Source organism: Salvelinus fontinalis, chromosome 34 (genome assembly GCF_029448725.1).
Source record: "Salvelinus fontinalis isolate EN_2023a chromosome 34, ASM2944872v1, whole genome shotgun sequence".
In the NCBI taxonomy this organism is placed as follows: Eukaryota; Metazoa; Chordata; class Actinopteri; order Salmoniformes; family Salmonidae; genus Salvelinus; species Salvelinus fontinalis.
In genome coordinates, this window is record NC_074698.1 from 38455946 (window position 1) to 38473067 (window position 17122).

The 17122-nt window shown below is 47.6% G+C and overlaps 1 protein-coding gene across 1 annotated transcript in view; it reads left to right on the plus strand.

Annotated features, from left to right (window-relative positions):
• LOC129833860 (coronin-7-like) overlaps positions 1-17122 on the plus strand; it is a 71616-nt gene that overhangs the window by 12038 nt on the left and 42456 nt on the right. Inside the window, exons 6-7 of the mRNA XM_055898697.1 lie at positions 2037-2113; positions 13266-13316. Coding sequence (XP_055754672.1) covers positions 2037-2113; positions 13266-13316 — 128 coding nt within the window. The remainder of the gene's footprint in view (positions 1-2036; positions 2114-13265; positions 13317-17122) is intronic.

Here is a 17122-nt window from a genome sequence, read left to right on the forward strand (position 1 = left end):
GTGTCAGCGTGCATTGCGCCAGGCCCGCCACAGGAGTCGCTAGTGCGCAATGGGACAAGAACATCTCTGCCGGCCAAATCCTCCCCTAACCCGGACAACGCCGCCCCATGGGTCTCCCGGTCGCGGCCGGGAGACAGAGCCTGGACTCGAACCAAGATCTCTAGTGGCACAGCTAGTACTGTGATGCAGTGCCTTAGACCACTGAGCCACTCGGGAGGCCTAGAGGGTGAACCTCAACACTGGGGGACTGTGTCCCGTGTGACGACTTTCTTCACCATTTAACAAATGCTGTTGTCATCTATGCCGTCTACTGTCGTGTCATCATAACCCATACATGCTATGCTGTATCCAACCAGCCATAGCACCATAAGCTCATTATGTTCTGTGTGCCATTGATCCAGGTTGTCTTAACTGGGTCAGCTGGGTCTGCTTTGGGGTTTCTACAATTGATTCATCCTGTGTTTCCCTCTGTGTCTGTGTCTTTGTCTTTGTTTTGGCCAAACCTGTCTTGTGTCTTGGCCCCACCTGTCCTGTGTCTTGGCAAAACCTGTCCCGTGTCTGGGCAAAACCTGTCCCGTGTCTTGGCCACACCTGTCCCGTGTCTTGGCTTCACATGTCCCGTGTCATGCCCCACCTGTCCCATGTCTTGGCCACCACCTGTCCCGTGTCTTGGTCCCCACCTGTCCCGTGTCTTGGCCCCACCTGTCCCGTGTCTTGGCCCCCACCTGTCCCGTGTCTTGGCCCCCACCTGTCCCGTGTCTTGGCCCCCACCTGTCCCGTGTCTTGGCCCCCACCTGTCCCGTGTCTTGCCCCCCACCTGTCCCGTGTCTTGCCCCCCACCTGTCCCGTGTCTAGGCCCCCACCTGTCCCGTGTCTAGGCCCCCACCTGTCCCGTGTCTTGGCCCTCACCTGTCCCGTGTCTTGGCCCCCACCTGTCCTGTGTCTTGGCCCCCACCTGTCCTGTGTCTTGGCCCCCACCTGTCCTGTGTCTTGGCCCCCACCTGTCCCGTGTCTTGGCCCCCACCTGTCCCGTGTCTTGGCCCCCACCTGTCCCGTGTCTTGGCCCCCACCTGTCCCGTGTCTTGGCCCCCACCTGTCCCGTGTCTTGGCCCCCACCTGTCCCGTGTCTTGGCTCCACCTGTCCCGTGTCTTGGCCCCCACCTGTCCCGTGTCTTGGCCCCCACCTGTCCCGTGTCTTGGCCCCCACCTGTCCCGTGTCTTGGCCCCCCACCTGTCCCGTGTCTTGGCCCCCACCTGTCCCGTGTCTTGGCCCCTACCTGTCCCGTGTCTTGGCCCCCACCTGTCCCGTGTCTTGGGCAAAACCTGTCCCGTGTCTTGGCCTCACCTGTCCCGTGTCTTGGCCCTACCTGTCCTGTGTCTTGGCAAAACCTGTCCCATGTCTGGGCAAAACCTGTCCCGTGTCTTGGCCCCACCTGTCCCGTGTCATGGCCCCACCTGTCCCGTGTCTTGGCCCCCACCTGTCCCGTGTCTTGGCCCCCACCTGTCCTGTGTCTTGGCACCCACCTGTCCCGTGTCTTGGCCCCCACCTGTCCCGTGTCTTGGCCCCCACCTGTCCCGTGTCTTGGCCCCCCACCTGTCCCGTGTCTTGGCCCCCCACCTGTCCCGTGTCTTGGCCCCCGCCTGTCCCGTGTCTTGGCCCCCGCCTGTCCCGTGTCTTGGCCCCCACCTGTCCCGTGTCTTGGCCCCCACCTGTCCCGTGTCTTGGCCCCACCTGTCCCGTGTCTTGGCCTCCACCTGTCCCGTGTCTTGGCCTCACCTGTCCTGTGTCTTGGCCTCACCTGTCCTGTGCCTTGTCCCCGCCTGTCCCGTGTCTTGGCCGCACCTGTCCTGTTTCTGCCTGTGCTTTCTTTTCTTTTTGTCTCTTCATCCTGAATCTGTTCTTCGTGTACTTTGTTGTTCCCGGTCTTGTTAACCTGTGCTGTTGACCTCTCTGCGACCTTTCCTTGACTTCCCCTGTGATAACCTGCTGGCTGAGCTGACCAGTCTCTTGACCTCTGACCTGTGTTTGTCTGCAGCTCTGGAGCCGCACGGTGATCAGCTGCAGAGTCTTAGCTGGAAACAGGACGGCTCCCTGCTGGCTTCCTCCTGCAAGGTGAGTCAGTCCTACAATACATACTGAAACCAGAAAGGAACTATTATTATCATGTACAGTACATCGAAATATAAACTCAGCAAAAAAAGAAACGTCCTCTCACTGTCAACTGCGTTTATTTTCAGCAAACTTAACATGTGTAAATATTTGAATGAACATAACAAGATTCAACAACTGAGACATAAACTGAACAAGTTCCACAGACATGTGACTAACAGCAATGGAATAATGTGTCCCTGAACAAAGGGGGGTTCAAAATCAAAAGTAACAGTCAGTATCTGGTGTGGCCACCAGCTGCATTAAGTACTGCAGTGCATCTCCTCCTCATGGACTGCACCAGATTTGCCAGTTCTTGCTGTGAGATGTTACCCCACTCTTCCACCAAGGCACCTGCAAGTTCCCGGACATTTCTGGGGGGAATGGCCCTAGCCCTCACCCTCCGATCCAACAGGTCCCAGACGTGCTCAATGGGATTGAGATCCAGGCTCTTCGCTGGCCATGGCAGAACACTGACATTCCTGTCTTGCAGGAAATCATGCACAGAACGAGCAGTATGTCTGGTGGCATTGTCATGCTGGAGGGTCATGTCAGGATGAGCCTGCAGGAAGGGTACCACATGAGGGAGGAGGATGTCTTCCTTGTAATGCACAGCGTTGAGAGTGCCTGCAATGACAACAAGCTCAGTCCGATGATGCTGTGACACACCGCCCCAGACCATGACGGACCCTCCACCTCCAAAATCGATCCCGCTCCAGAGTACATGCCTTGGTGTAACACTCATTCCTTTAACGATAAACGCGAATCCGACCATCACCCCTGGTGAGACAAAACTGTGACTCGTTAGTGAAGAGCACTTTTTGCCAGTACTGTATGGTCCAGCGACGGTAGGTTTGTTCCCATAAGCGACATTGTTGCCGGTGATGACCTGCTTTACAACAGGCCTACAAGCCCTCAGTCCAGCCTCTCTCAGCCTATTGCGGACAGTCTGAGCACTGATGGAGGGATTGTGCGTTCCTGGTGTAACTCGGGCAATTGTTGTTGCCATCCTGTACCTGTCCCGCAGGTGTGCTGTTCGGCTGTACCAATCCTGTGCAGGTGTTACACGTAGTCTGCCACTGTGAGGACGATCAGCTGTCCGCCCTGTCTCCCTGTAGCGCTGTCTTAGGCGTCTCACAGTACGGACATTGAAATGTATTGCCCTGGCCACAGCTGCAGTCCTCATGCCTCCTGGCAACATGCCTAAGGCACGTTCACGCAGATGAGCAGGGACCCTGGGCATCTTTCGTTTGGTGTTTTTCAGAGTCAGTAGAAAGGCCTCTTTAGTGTCCTAAGTTTTCTTAACTGTGACCTTAATTGCCTACCGTCTGTAAGCTGTTAGTGTCTTAATGACCGTTCCACAGGTGCATGTTCAATAATTGTTTATGGTTCATTGAACAAGCATGGGAAACAGTGTTTAAACTCTTTACAATGAAGATCTGTGAAGTTATTTGGATTTTTATGAATTATCTTAGAAAGACAGGGGCTGGATAGCACAGGAGCTAGATAGAAAATATGGCAGAAAGTGCATGTCCACATATTGTGATCTACTTTTCAATGGGATCCTACGATAAAGGTTTGTCACATAGCAACCTCTCTATCTTATGTGTTGTGTCTCAAATACTTCCCAACTCTCTAGTGGCAAACAATAGCAGTAGAGGTGTTTGACATCTAGTACATTGCGGTTGTACTGTGCAGAATCACTGATCTACAAGTTAAATGACATGTTATTGCTCATGTACATACTGTATATTTTGCTGATTTTATCGCAGGTGCAGTGAGATGCTTATGTTCCTAGCTCAAACATTGCAGTAATACCGAACAATACAGAACAATACACACAAATCCCCTAAATGAAAAGAAATTAAGAAATATCAGAACGAGCAATGTCAGAGTCCGCATTATAAATATACAATATGTGTATATGATGGTGTGTATTGACATTATGGACAGTATATGAATAGAAAATATATGTACAGCAGTACTTATTTAGGATGAGCCTTGACTAGAACACACATGAAGTGGGTAAAACAGTATGTAAACATAATTAAAAACCCCTAAGCTCGTTGTCCGTGCCCCTGTGGACATGTAATTAGCCTTATTGCTCCCAAGAGGGTAGGCCTATGCCCTCACAGGCCCACCCATAGCTGCGCCCCTGCCCAGTCATGTGAAATCCATAGACGAGGGCTTAATTTGTCAACCTGGAATGGAATACTGTAGTAACTGTAGTAGCCGCGTCTCACCAGTAGATGCCGCCAACGGAACACCATATCCCCCTGTTTGCCTGATTGGCACTACCCGACATCAATCAGCATCTGTTTTTGAGCGGAACATTCCGTCAACGAGTCAACAGGGGTGACACTCATTAACCCGGGTGTAGATCTTGTACTCAGACTGACTGTGTCCCACTTTTTATACTGGATACAGAGTTCTCCATAAAACCTCAACCTCAACTTTCCCTTGGGTTCTAAAGTGGAAATGAACACAACTCAGGGATTGAGAAAGAGGGATGAGTCTGAGATCACTGATGTAACGTAACAGCCAGTTTGTCTAATTGTTTTAGTGTTGTAATAGTTTGATCGTGTTGACATGAATTAATGCAAGGGTGTGTGATCCTCACTGAGCAGCCAAGCCTTCCTATTAACATTAGTTAGTGTGTTAGTTATCTGACAAGCCTTCCTATTAACATTAGTTGGTGTGTTAGTTATCAGCCTTCCTATTAACATTAGTTGGTGTGTTAGTTATCAGCCTTCCTATTAACATTAGTTAGTGTGTTAGTTATCAGTCTTCCTATTAACATTAGTTAGTGTGTTAGTTATCAGCCTTCCTATTAACATTAGTTAGTGTGTTAGTTATCAGACAAGCCTTCCTATTAACGTTAGTTGGTGTGTTAGTTATCAGCCTTCCTATTAACATTAGTTGGTGTGTTAGTTATCAGCCTTCCTATTAACATTAGTTAGTTTGTTAGTTATCAGTCTTCCTATTAACATTAGTTAGTGTGTTAGTTATCAGACAAGCCTTCCTATTAACATTAGTTAGTGTGTTAGTTATCAGACAAGCCTTCCTATTAACATTAGTTAGTGTGTTAGTTATCAGACAAGCCTTCCTATTAACATTAGTTAGTGTGTTAGTTATTAGGGAAGAAAATAGCAAAACATTTTGTAATGGAAAACTAAAACAAGTTTCTTATTGGACAAGTCCAGGTAGTCCCTGCCTGTTTCAGCCCATTTGGTGCCTAATGAAAATTATCCTGGATGTGTGCAGGGCTTGGGGTCAGAGTTCACTGGGGTTTTGTGCATGCGGGGGCCTGATGGATGCCGTCCTACACTAAACAGTTATGTACCCTGCCTCCAGCGCCTCGTTAAGGCCTAACTAATGACACATCCAATGTTCCCTTCTGTTTTCTGTTTGAGAGAGAAAGAAATAGGCAACTTGCCAGATAACTAACACACTAACTAATGTTAATAGGAAGACTTGTCTGATAACTAACACACCAACTAATGTTAATAGGAAGACTTGTCTGATAACTAACACACTAACTAATGTTAATAGGAAGACTTGTCTGATAACTAACACACTAACTAATGTTAATAGGAAGACTTGTCTGATAACTAACACACTAACTAATGTTAATAGGAAGACTTGTCTGATAACTAACACACTAACTAATGTTAATAGGAAGACTTGTCTGATAACTAACACACTAACTAATGTTAATAGGAAGACTTGCCAGATAACTAACACACTAACTAATGTTAATAGGAAGACTTGTCTGATAACTAACACACCAACTAATGTTAATAGGAAGACTTGTCTGATAACTAACACACTAACTAATGTTAATAGGAAGGCTGATAACTAACACACTAACTAATGTTAATAGGAAGACTTGTCAGATGAATACAACCCAAGCCTCTTCTCCCCAACTGCCCCGCCCGACCCCTGCCTGTCCTGGGGAGAAGGGAGCTATAGTAAGGCTCCTATCTCCACCGCCTGCTCCCTGACAGGTTCTGCTCTTTACTGCCTTTTTAAAGCAAAGTAAAGAGCAGAGGTGAAAAACACGCAGGAGGGGACCTCAATTCCTCACCTGGCCACAGAGGCCCGTCGCAAGGCCCCAAGAGCGGGTGATTTAGCGCCCCAGGAGAAAGGACCTAGGCATGGAGGCGTGTGCGGTGCCCCCTCCTGTCGTAAAGGAAATAATAACTGTGCTGGAAGGTATTTCCCTCGTGTGCGTGTTCGTGTGTGCGCGTGCGTATGCACGGTTGGGTAGGGGGTGCCAGAGTGGAGGGAGCTCTGGGTTTATGGAAAGGGTGGCAGAGGGAGAGAGAGGGGAGTTTATGAGTAGAAGTGGAATGGTTTCATGTGTAGTTGTAGTTGAACTTGGACACTAGGCAGGGGCCTTTTCATCAGCGGGGGTTAACATAACTCATTTTTTAACACTTCCTGCCTTTGAGGTACAGTATGTGCTGTGGCAAATGTTGGTGTACTTCCCTTGTCCTCTCCTGCTCTCCTGGACTTTCTCTGTCACATACAGATCTAGAATCGTCTTTCTATTTCGCAACAAAGCCTCCTTCACTCACGCCGCCAAACATACCCTCATAAAACTGACTATCCTACTGATCCTTGACTTTGGTTATGTCATCTACAAAATAGCTTCCAATACTCTTCTCAGCAAACTGGACGCAGTCTATCACAGTGCCATCTGTTTTGTCACTAAAGGCCCTTACACTACCCACCACTGCGACCTGTATGCTCTCATTGGCTGGCCTTCGCTACATATTCGTCGCCAGACCCCCTGGCTCCAGGTCATCTATAAGTCTATGCTAGGTAAAGCTCCGCCTTATCTCAGCTCACTGGTTACGATAATGCCTACCCGTAGCACGCGCTCCAGCAGGTATATCTCACTGGTCATCCCTAAAGCCAACACCTCCTTTGGCCGCCTTCTAGTTCTCTGCTGCCAGTGACTGGAACGAATTACAAAAATCGCTGAAGCTGGAGACTTATATTTCCCTCACTAACTTTAAACATCAGCTATCTGAGCAGCTAACCGATCGCTGCAACTGTACATAGTCCATCTGTAAATAGCCCACCAACTATACCTACCTCATCCCCATATTGTTTTTATTTACTTTTCTGCTCTTTTGCACACCAGTATCTCTACTTGAACATCATCATCTGCTCATCTATCACTCAAGTGTTAATCTGCTAAATTGTAATTACTTCGCTACTATGGCCTATTTATTGCCTTACCTCCTCACGCCATTTGCACACACTGTATATAGACTTTATTTTTTTTCTATTGTGTTATTGACTGTATGTTTGTTTATTCCATGTGTAACTCTGTGTTGTTTGTGTCGCTTTACTTTATCTGGGCCAGGTCGCAGTTGTAAATGAGAACTTGTTCTCAGCTAGCCTACCTGGTTAAATAAAGCTGAAATAAAAAATACATTAAAAAATGAGACAGAGCAAGAGCCCTGGGTGCTTTGTGTTCATTTGTCGCCAAACATAAAAATATGTATTTTTGATTAAAACGGAAGGACTACCTGAACTTGTGCAATAAGAAATGCTAATTGTAGGTTTCTGTTGCAAAACATTTAAAAAAGTTTCCTTAAGGAACCTTTTAGTAGACCAAGCAAGATCAAAACCCTACAGAGAGACAGGCTGTCGTATGACTCTGTGTGCTTGACAATTGTGTGTGTCAGAGTGGGGGTCATTTCCCAGTGACCAGAAAGGATTTCAGCCATCAGTCAGTCAGTGAGGGCCCGTGCTCAGACCAGAATTACTCTTAACATGATGATGGTCCTTAGGAAGGCTGCTGCTGGCCTGAGAGCGGAGGGGTGGAGAGAGAGAGAGCGGAGGGGTGGAGAGAGAGAGAGCGGAGGGGTGGAGAGAGAGAGAGAGAGAGAGAGAGAGAGAGAGAGCGGAGGGGTGGAGAGAGAGAGAGAGCGGAGGGGTGGAGAAAGAGGGAGAGAGAGGGGGGGAGAGACTGAGCGAGTGAGTGAGGCCGAGAGATGGACAGAGAAGAAAGAGAAAAAGCGAAAGACAGAAAAAGAAGGGAAAAACAGAGTGGAGGAGTAATGTGACACTAGATGAGAGCGTCTGGGGGTTCTGGCTTCTCTGGGTTGACTGAGACCTGGGGTGTAATTTAACTCAATGGGCCATTCAATCTCTCCGATACCCTTTATTTAAGCAAATAGGCCCTGCCAACGTGTGTTCAGTTGAGGCCGGGCTCACCCAAATGGGTGAACATGGGGGTGCACTACGTCAGATGAAGGGAGACCGTGGCCATCCATCCGTCACCCAGCGAGCAGCACTCATCATAACAGTCCTGGGGTGTGTTCATTAGGCACTAAATGGAAGAAAACGGAGCGACTGGAAACTACCAATAAGAGACGCTCATTTTTGTTTTCTGTTGCAAAACGTTTTGCTATGGTGTGCTCTAATACATACTACCCAGGTTTAGGGGCCTAGAGATGCATAATTCCAGCTAGGGCTGAAACAGACAAACAGTTTTTAAACACAGCAGTTCATCTTCCCTAACCTGTTCCATCAATCCTACACCAAAAAGAGAAACAGTTCCTAACCCATTCCTCTCTCACTACCTCTGTTTGTCTTTCATTTTCCCCCCATGCTGTTGTCTGCAGCAGCAGGTATGACCTCTCTATGGAGTCTTATAGCTTCTGCAGCAGCAGGTATGACCTCTCTATGGAGTCTTATAGCTTCTGCAGCAGCAGGTATGACGTTTCTATGGAGTCTTATAGCCTCTGCAGCAACAGGTATGAGCTCTCTATGGAGTCTTATAGCTTCTGCAGCAGCAGGTATGACCTCTCTATGGAGTCTTATAGCTTCTGCAGCAGCAGATATGACCTCTATGGAGTCTTATAGTTTCTGCAGCAGCAGGTATGACCTCTCTATGGAGTCTTATAGCTTCTGCAGCAGCAGATATGACCTCTATGGAGTCTTATAGCTTCTGCAGCAGCAGATATGACCTCTATGGAGTCTTATAGCTTCTGCAGCAGCAGGTATGACCTCTCTATGGAGTCTTATAGCTTCTGCAGCAGCAGATATGACCTCTCTATGGAGTCTTATAGCTTCTGCAGCAGCAGGTATGACCTCTCTATGGAGTCTTATAGCTTCTGCAGCAGCAGGTATGACCTCTCTGGAGTCTTATAGCTTCTGCAGCAGCAGGTATGACCTCTCTATGGAGTCTTATAGCTTCTGCAGCAGCAGGTATGACCTCTATGGAGTCTTATAGCTTCTGCAGCAGCAGATATGACCTCTCTATGGAGTCTTATAGCTTCTGCAGCAGCAGGTGTGACCTCTCTGGAGTCTTATAGCTTCTGCAGCAGCAGGTATGACCTCTCTATGGAGTCTTATAGCTTCTGCAGCAGCAGGTATGACCTCTCTATGGAGTCTTATAGCTTCTGCAGCAGCAGGTATGACCTCTCTGGAGTCTTATAGCTTCTGTTAATGTGGGTTTTTCACATTATGGGTTCAAAACGGTGAACAGATTTTCCCCTTTCTCTTCATATTGGATATACTTTTTTATCCAGCTCCGTTTAATAGACACACACACACACACACACACACACACACACACACACACACACACACACACACACACACACACACACACACATTCCCATGATAAAGAAATATTATTAGTTATTATCAGTGTGTGAGCCAACTCCTCCTGATGTCACACAGTCTGGGCTGTCAGTCACTGGGGATTGACACTGTTTTTTGTGGGGAGTTGCCATGGACAACTGGAAAGGGGATGTTGGCTGTGTGTGTGTGAAAGCTCTACAGCAGGGTAGAACTCATTAACAACAGCTTGAGAATGATTTTAGTTCTATGCCGCTTTGATTAAACAGCTGCAGTCTCTGCGCACACACACACACACACACACACACACACACACACACACACACACACACACCACTTGTGTTTGTGTTAGGGAGAGTGTGGCCACCCCATCTGTGTGTTTATGAGAGGGTGGATCATGTGTGTGTTTAAAGCCAATAGGTTATTGTCAGGTGGTTATGAGGGTCTGTTTGAGTGTGTCTATTTATACTAGTGGGCACATCTGCATGGGAATAACATCATCCAGCTGTTTGCAGCCAGATAGTTTCCCCTCCGGCAGATGACTTTGTTTGTTGTTAGAACACTGAATAGTTCTCTTTTGGCAAGTGTGGTGTGTGCGGGTGTGTGTGTGTGTAGTGTGTTAAGGTCAGTAAGGGCAGCCAGTCTCTAGAGGCGATGGTTGATGATCTGTCCACCCTGCCTTGTCTGCTGTGTTTTCCCTGCTGTGTGTGTGTTGCTGGGACTGGGCTTGGCACTGTGGTCTCTGAGCCCTGGCTTAAGCCTGGGTCACAGAGGCCCAATGCCACAGCCTTAGGCTACACTAACCTGTGGGTGGGCTGTCACCACACACACACACACACCACACCACACCACACCACACCACACACAGCGCTTTAGAATTAGGAAAACCCCTGTTTGTTATTCCAAGCAGTAAACAGCAAATAAATCCATCATCCAAAGTGGGGACTGCTGGGGGAAAACACACACACACACTTTGAACTGGGTCTTTGAAGGCAAGGCCAGGGAACCCCTTCCTCTCAACAATCACCTTCTTCAACTTTGATTTCAGCTGGGCTGTGTGTGTGTGTCACAGAAAGGTTCATGTCGGTCTGTTTCCTGGCTGTGTGTGTCTGTTGTGTGTGTGTGTTTGTGCTTTCACTGTGTAAGTGCACAAGAACCTGAGTCCTTGTATCAGTCAGTGTCATTGCCCTGATTCTTTCTGACATGTGTTGATGTCTTGGTGGGTGTTGTGTTGTTACCTGTTATTACGTGTTAATGTCTTGGTGGGGGTTGTGTTGTTACCTGTTATTACGTGTTGATGTCTCGGTGGGTGTTGTGTTGTTACCTGTTATTACGTGTTGATGTCTCGGTGGGGGTTGTGTTGTTACCTGTTATTACGTGTTGATGTCTTGGTGGGGGTTGTGTTGTTACCTGTTATTACGTGTTGATGTCTTGGTGGGGGTTGTGTTGTTACCTGTTATTACGTGTTGATGTCTTGGTGGGGGTTGTGTTGTTACCTGTTATTACGTGTTGATGTCTCGGTGGGGGTTGTGTTGTTACCTGTTATTACGTGTTGATGTCTTGGTGGGGGTTGTGTTGTTACCTGTTATTACGTGTTAATGTCTCGGTGGGGGTTGTGTTTGGTCTGAGGGTTATTACAGTTGTTACCTGTTATTACGCTGTATGTTTCTGTCAGTGTTTCACTGTGATATCTGAGCCCTGTGTCAAATTGAGTGACACACACACACACACACACCCACGGTTCCCATTACATCCCATTTCCTCTCAATGACAGAGGATCCCCTCTGATTGGTTGGCCTGATTACTGCCGTATGCTGAGGGCCAGTGGGGGTGAAGTGAAGGGGTGGTAGGGTAAATATGGACAGGTAGGGCCTGATCCTAGATCAGCATCTCCTACCCTGAGATGTTCTATGGAAAAGGGCTCATAGGATCAGTCAGATCTGATACATATAGAGGGCCCAGAGTTTTACCGGTTCAGACCACATGGTCAGGAACACCTTCTGGCTCCAGTTACATAGTCTGCTGTAACTCCTGGCTCCAGTTACATAGTCTGCTGTAACTCCTGGCTCCAGTTACATAGTCTGCTGTAACTCCTGGCTCCAGTTACATAGTCTGCTGTAACTCCTGGCTCCAGTTACATCGTCTGCTGTAACTCCTGGCTCCAGTTACATCGTCTGCTGTAACTCCTGGCTCCAGTTACATCGTCTGCTGTAACACCTGGCTCCAGTTACATAGTCTGCTGTAACTCCTGGCTCCAGTTACATAGTCTGCTGTAACTCCTGGCTCCAGTTACATAGTCAGAGAAAGTTTGAATCCTAAGCAACCTGCATACACATTGTTTGAAGTACAATAGACCAACATAGCTACTGTAGTAGGTCAAAGCTGTGTGCTGGAAAACCTTGGTAGAGCATGGATGGAGTAGGTATTATGGTGCTCATGTGAATTTCCTATATTTTTTGTCTTCAAACTACTTCTCACTTAAAACATATTTTTTAGTTTTTAATACACTCTGAGGAAAGTTTATTAGGTACACCCATCTAGTACCGGGTCGGAACTCCCTTTGCCTCCAGAACAGCCTGAATTCTTTGGGGAATGGAAACATTGCTCAATTGGTATCAAGGGACCTAACCTGTGCCAAGAAAACATTCCCCACACCATTACATCCCCGCCACCAGCCTGTACCGTTGACACCAGGCAGGGTGGGGCCATGGACTCATGCTGCTTACGCAAACTCCTGACTCTGCTGTCAGCATGATAAAACAGGAACCAGGGTTTGTTGGCCAGGCCATGTTTTTCCTCTCCTCAATTGTCCAGTGTTGGTGATCGCGTGCCCACTGGAGCCACTTCTTCCTGTTTTCAGCTGATAGGAGTGGAACCCGGTGTTGAAGTCTGCTGCAATAGCCCATCTGTGAAGAGGACCGATGAGTTGTACTGCCGTTATTATTGTACTGCGCCGTGAAAAGCCCAGGAGACCGGACGTTTCTGAGATACTGGAACTGGTACCCGCCTTGCACCGATGATCATACCACGCTCAGTCGCTTAGGCCACTGGTTTTGCCCACTGAATGCCTTGATGCCTGTCTGTTTTATACAGCAAGCCACGGCCACGTGACTCATTGTCTGTAGGAGCAAACCATTTTTGTGAACTGCGTGTTATACCTAATAAACTGTCCAGTGAGTGTATTGGTGTCTGCTGAAATGAAATCGTCAGTCATTTCATGAACTATGGGAAGTTATTTCAATATTTAAAGTGGTTCACTGTAATCATGATTGGCTTCTACAAATACCAGGAGAATGCTCTGTTGCACTGGTTAAATCAACGCCACAAAACAATATTGACAGATCTTTAGATTTGAATCAGAAGCCCAAACTGATTGGTCCCTTTCTTACTCTTCTAAATCATGACAGGCATATGGAACTGAACACCAGAAAATGTTAGCATGGTCTTAAGTACTTCTGTGTTGTTTTCCAAGTAACCCCAATACGCGTCTTTCCTCTCCTCTGTTTTCTAGGACAAAAAGCTGCGAGTCTTTGACCCAAGAGCCCAGCTGACACCTGTTCAGGTAAGTCACTCTACTGGACTCCACATCTCCCCTAACCCACAAGAACTAACCAGAACCAGCATTCATTGCAATCGATCCAGTGAATGTATGCTGCTTGACAGAGCTCATAGAATGAATGGGTAGATTAACAGTGAACAGGGGTGATACATTCTGTATGACTGACCTGCAGTGGGAGTAGGACCTGGCTCTCTGTGACTTTGTCCTGGAGGTCAGCGGAGGTCAGCCTGCCGGACCAGGTATCAGAGGGTTAAAGCGTGTTACTCTGTGTGTCTCTGTCTAACACTTCACTAGATGGAGAACCTCCGGCACGGTCAGCTCTCCTTCTCTGTGTTGATTTATAATGTCTGACCTCCTTACCCTTCCCTCTGGAAGCTGCCCTGTCAGTCTGTAGGCCTAGCCCCACGCTGTGGTGGGATGGTGTAGGGTGAACTTGCCCCTACATGCTGGTCTTTGGTCAGTTGTGCATTTTCCCCACTTATGGTTAAGATTAGGATTGGTTGAGGGGAAGCTGATCCCAGATCTGTACCTAGGGAAACTTCACTGCGGAGCGGGGTGAGATGTCCTAGTCCCACTGAAAAACATGGTGGCTTTGGCCCAAAGCTCTCACCACTGTCCGTTCTCCCTGATTTATCTAAGTATTGATTCATTCGAACTGTACACAAGCTGGTTACCCGTGGGAACCAAGGGGAACATCATGAATGGTGTTGTAGGAGTTGGTGTGACCTTGAACCTCTGACCACTGGTTACTTCCTTACTGGGATTTATCGGAGTTGTTGACGATGGCAACCCAGTCCCAGCTTTTTGCCGATCAACCCTGAGCAAGGCAGTTAACCCACTATTCCCCGGGCGCGGGACACGTGGATGTCGATTAAGGCAGCCTCCTCGCACCTCTGATTCAGAAGGGTTGAGTTATGTGGAAGACACATTTCAGTTGAAAGCATTCAGTTGTACTACTGACTAGGTATCCCCCTTTCCTTTGCTTTCCAATGGTACTCCATCACAACCAGCAGGAATGAGGAGGAAGGAATGAGGACGAAGGAATGAGGACTTGAGGCAGGAATGAGGACTTGAGTGGAATTGAGGAGGGGACACACACACACACACACACACACACACACACACACACACACACGAGGGTTTGCAACATTGAGAAATTATTCTCTCACATTTTGGCAGCAGACATGAAGGGGACCTCCCAGAGAGATGTCATTAGTGTTATAGTCCCTGTGTTAGTCTCCCTCTGTCATCTGTTTACAGAGAGATTTCATTAGTGATATAGTCCCTGTGTTAGTCTCCCTCTGTCATCTGTAAACAGAGAGATTTCATTAGTGATATAGTCCCTGTGTTAGTCTCCCTCTGTCATCTGTAAACAGAGAGATTTCATTAGTGATATAGTCCCTGTGTTAGTCTCCCTCTGTCATCTGTAAACAGAGAGATTTCATTAGTGATATTGTCCCTGTGTTAGTCTCCCTCTGTCATATGTAAACAGAGACCGGCCGGAAAAACAATACGTGCTCTAGCCAGCAGATTAAATATTACACACCACTCAGCGCCCACCGCTCGGGTGTAAATACCTGGAGGACAGCTCACTGTGTGTGTGTGTGTGGGGGGGCGTCTGACACCTTTGTAAAAGGATTACTGTTTGAGGCCTCTGTGCCGACTGATGTCAGGTGCCTTGTCAGAAAGGAAGTTGAGAAAAGTTACATATGGATTATTCTGTACGTGGCCTTGGGCTTTGTGTACATGAGTCTCTCTGTGTGTGTGTCTATTTACTGTGAGCGTGTTTGCTGAATCAATGTGAGAGAGGATAACTGGCTCCAGTCCAGGTGTTTGAACCCTCCAGTACAATATTTACCTCAGGTGTGTCAATCTGTCAGACACTGGAGAACCTTTCTGACTACACCTCCAGCTCTTCAACAACAGGACAGCACCCCATGGACTATTACTTCACTATGTGGATGTGTTTGGCAATGGGACCATTGTTAGAAATTAACTGCTACTCAAATGACTTCTTTAGGTCTCTCGATGCGTTTGGATAAAGAACATTGTGAAACCGAAGTAAAAGCTGCTGGAATGTTTTCAGTTTGCTCATTTAAGGGTTCTTGCTCATTAGCTTGGATCGGAGTAAGACTTTGTGAAGGGTCCACATGTCTGGAACTCAGGACCCAGAGCTTCGGACACACACACACACACTTACACACTCATATTTATCAAGAGGACCTGCTAAGTGTACTATGGTTAAACCAGAAAGCCCCAGCACCATCATCTCAGCCCCCTTGACAGGTTTCAGATGTCTCTCTGGAGAACGTGAGGAGCGCCACTCCCAATAACACCATGCTGGGTGGTAGAGTAGACATTAACGAGCAGAGCAGTGGTTCATCCTAACATCCTAACACACAGCTGCTGTTCCAAATGGCACCCTATTCTCTTTATAGTGCACTACTTCTGACCAGGGCCCATAGTGCTCAGATGAAAAGTAGTGCAATATGTAGGAGAAAGTGGGGGCCATTTGGGACAGACAGAAACACAATGAGGCTGGTAGTTGGACCGGATCGAGGGTGTATACATGGGTCTCAGAGTACTGTTAAACACAGCATTACACACAGCATTACATTTCAGTTAACACTGGGGATCTGACAGACATTCACTGCATCACAATGACATCTGGGGGAAACCGACGGCGGTTTGGTTTTAGATGTCTTTGTGATGTCCCCAGATGTCTTTGTGATGCCCCCAGATGTCTTTGTGATGCCCCCAGATGTCTTTGTGATGCCCCCAGATGTCTTTATGATGCCCCAGATGTCTTTATGATGCCCCCAGATGTCTTTATGATGCCCCAGATGTCTTTATGATGCCCCCAGATGTCTTTATGATGTCTCTGTGATGCCCCCAGATGTCTTTGTGATGTCTTTGATGCCCCCAGATGTCTTTGTGATGTCTTTGATGCCCCCAGATGTCTTTGTGATGTCTTTGATGCCCCCAGATGTCTTTGTGATGTCTTTGATGCCCCCAGATGTCTTTGTGATGCCCCCAGATGTCTTTGTGATGCCCCCAGATGTCCTTATGATGTCTTTGTGATGCCCCCAGATGTCTCTGTGATGCCCCCAGATGTCTTTGTGATGCCCCCAGATGTCTTTGTGATGCCCCCAGATGTCTTTGTGATGCCCCCAGATGTCTTTGTGATGCCCTCAGATGTCTTTGTGATGTCTTTGTGATGCCCCCAGGTGTCTTTGTGATGCCCCCAGATGTATTTGTGATATCTTTGATGCCCCCAGATGTCTTTGTGATGCCCCCAGATGTCCTTATGATGTCTTTGTGATGCCCCCAGATGTCTTTGTGATGCCCCCAGATGTCTTTATGATGTCTTTGTGATGCCCCCAGATGTCTTTGTGATGTCTTTGTGATGCCCCCAGATGTCTTTGTGATGCCCCCAGATGTCTTTATGATGTCTTTGTGATGCCCCCAGATGTCTTTATGATGTCTTTGTGATGCCCCCAGATGTCTTTATGATGTCTTTGTGATGTCTTTATGATGTCTTTATGATGTCTTTGTGATGCCCCCAGATGTCTTTATGATGTCTTTGTGATGCCCCCAGATGTCTTTATGATGTCTTTGTGATGCCCCCAGATGTCTTTATGATGTCTTTGTGATGCCCCCAGATGTCTTTATGATGTCTTTGTGATGCCCCCAGGTGTCTTTGTGATGCTCATTGGTTATTGAAGGATATCCCTTATGAATGCTGTCCATAGCTCCATCTATGATTTTAAGTGGTAACATTTCTCCAGCCCCATCTCTGAGGTTTATAT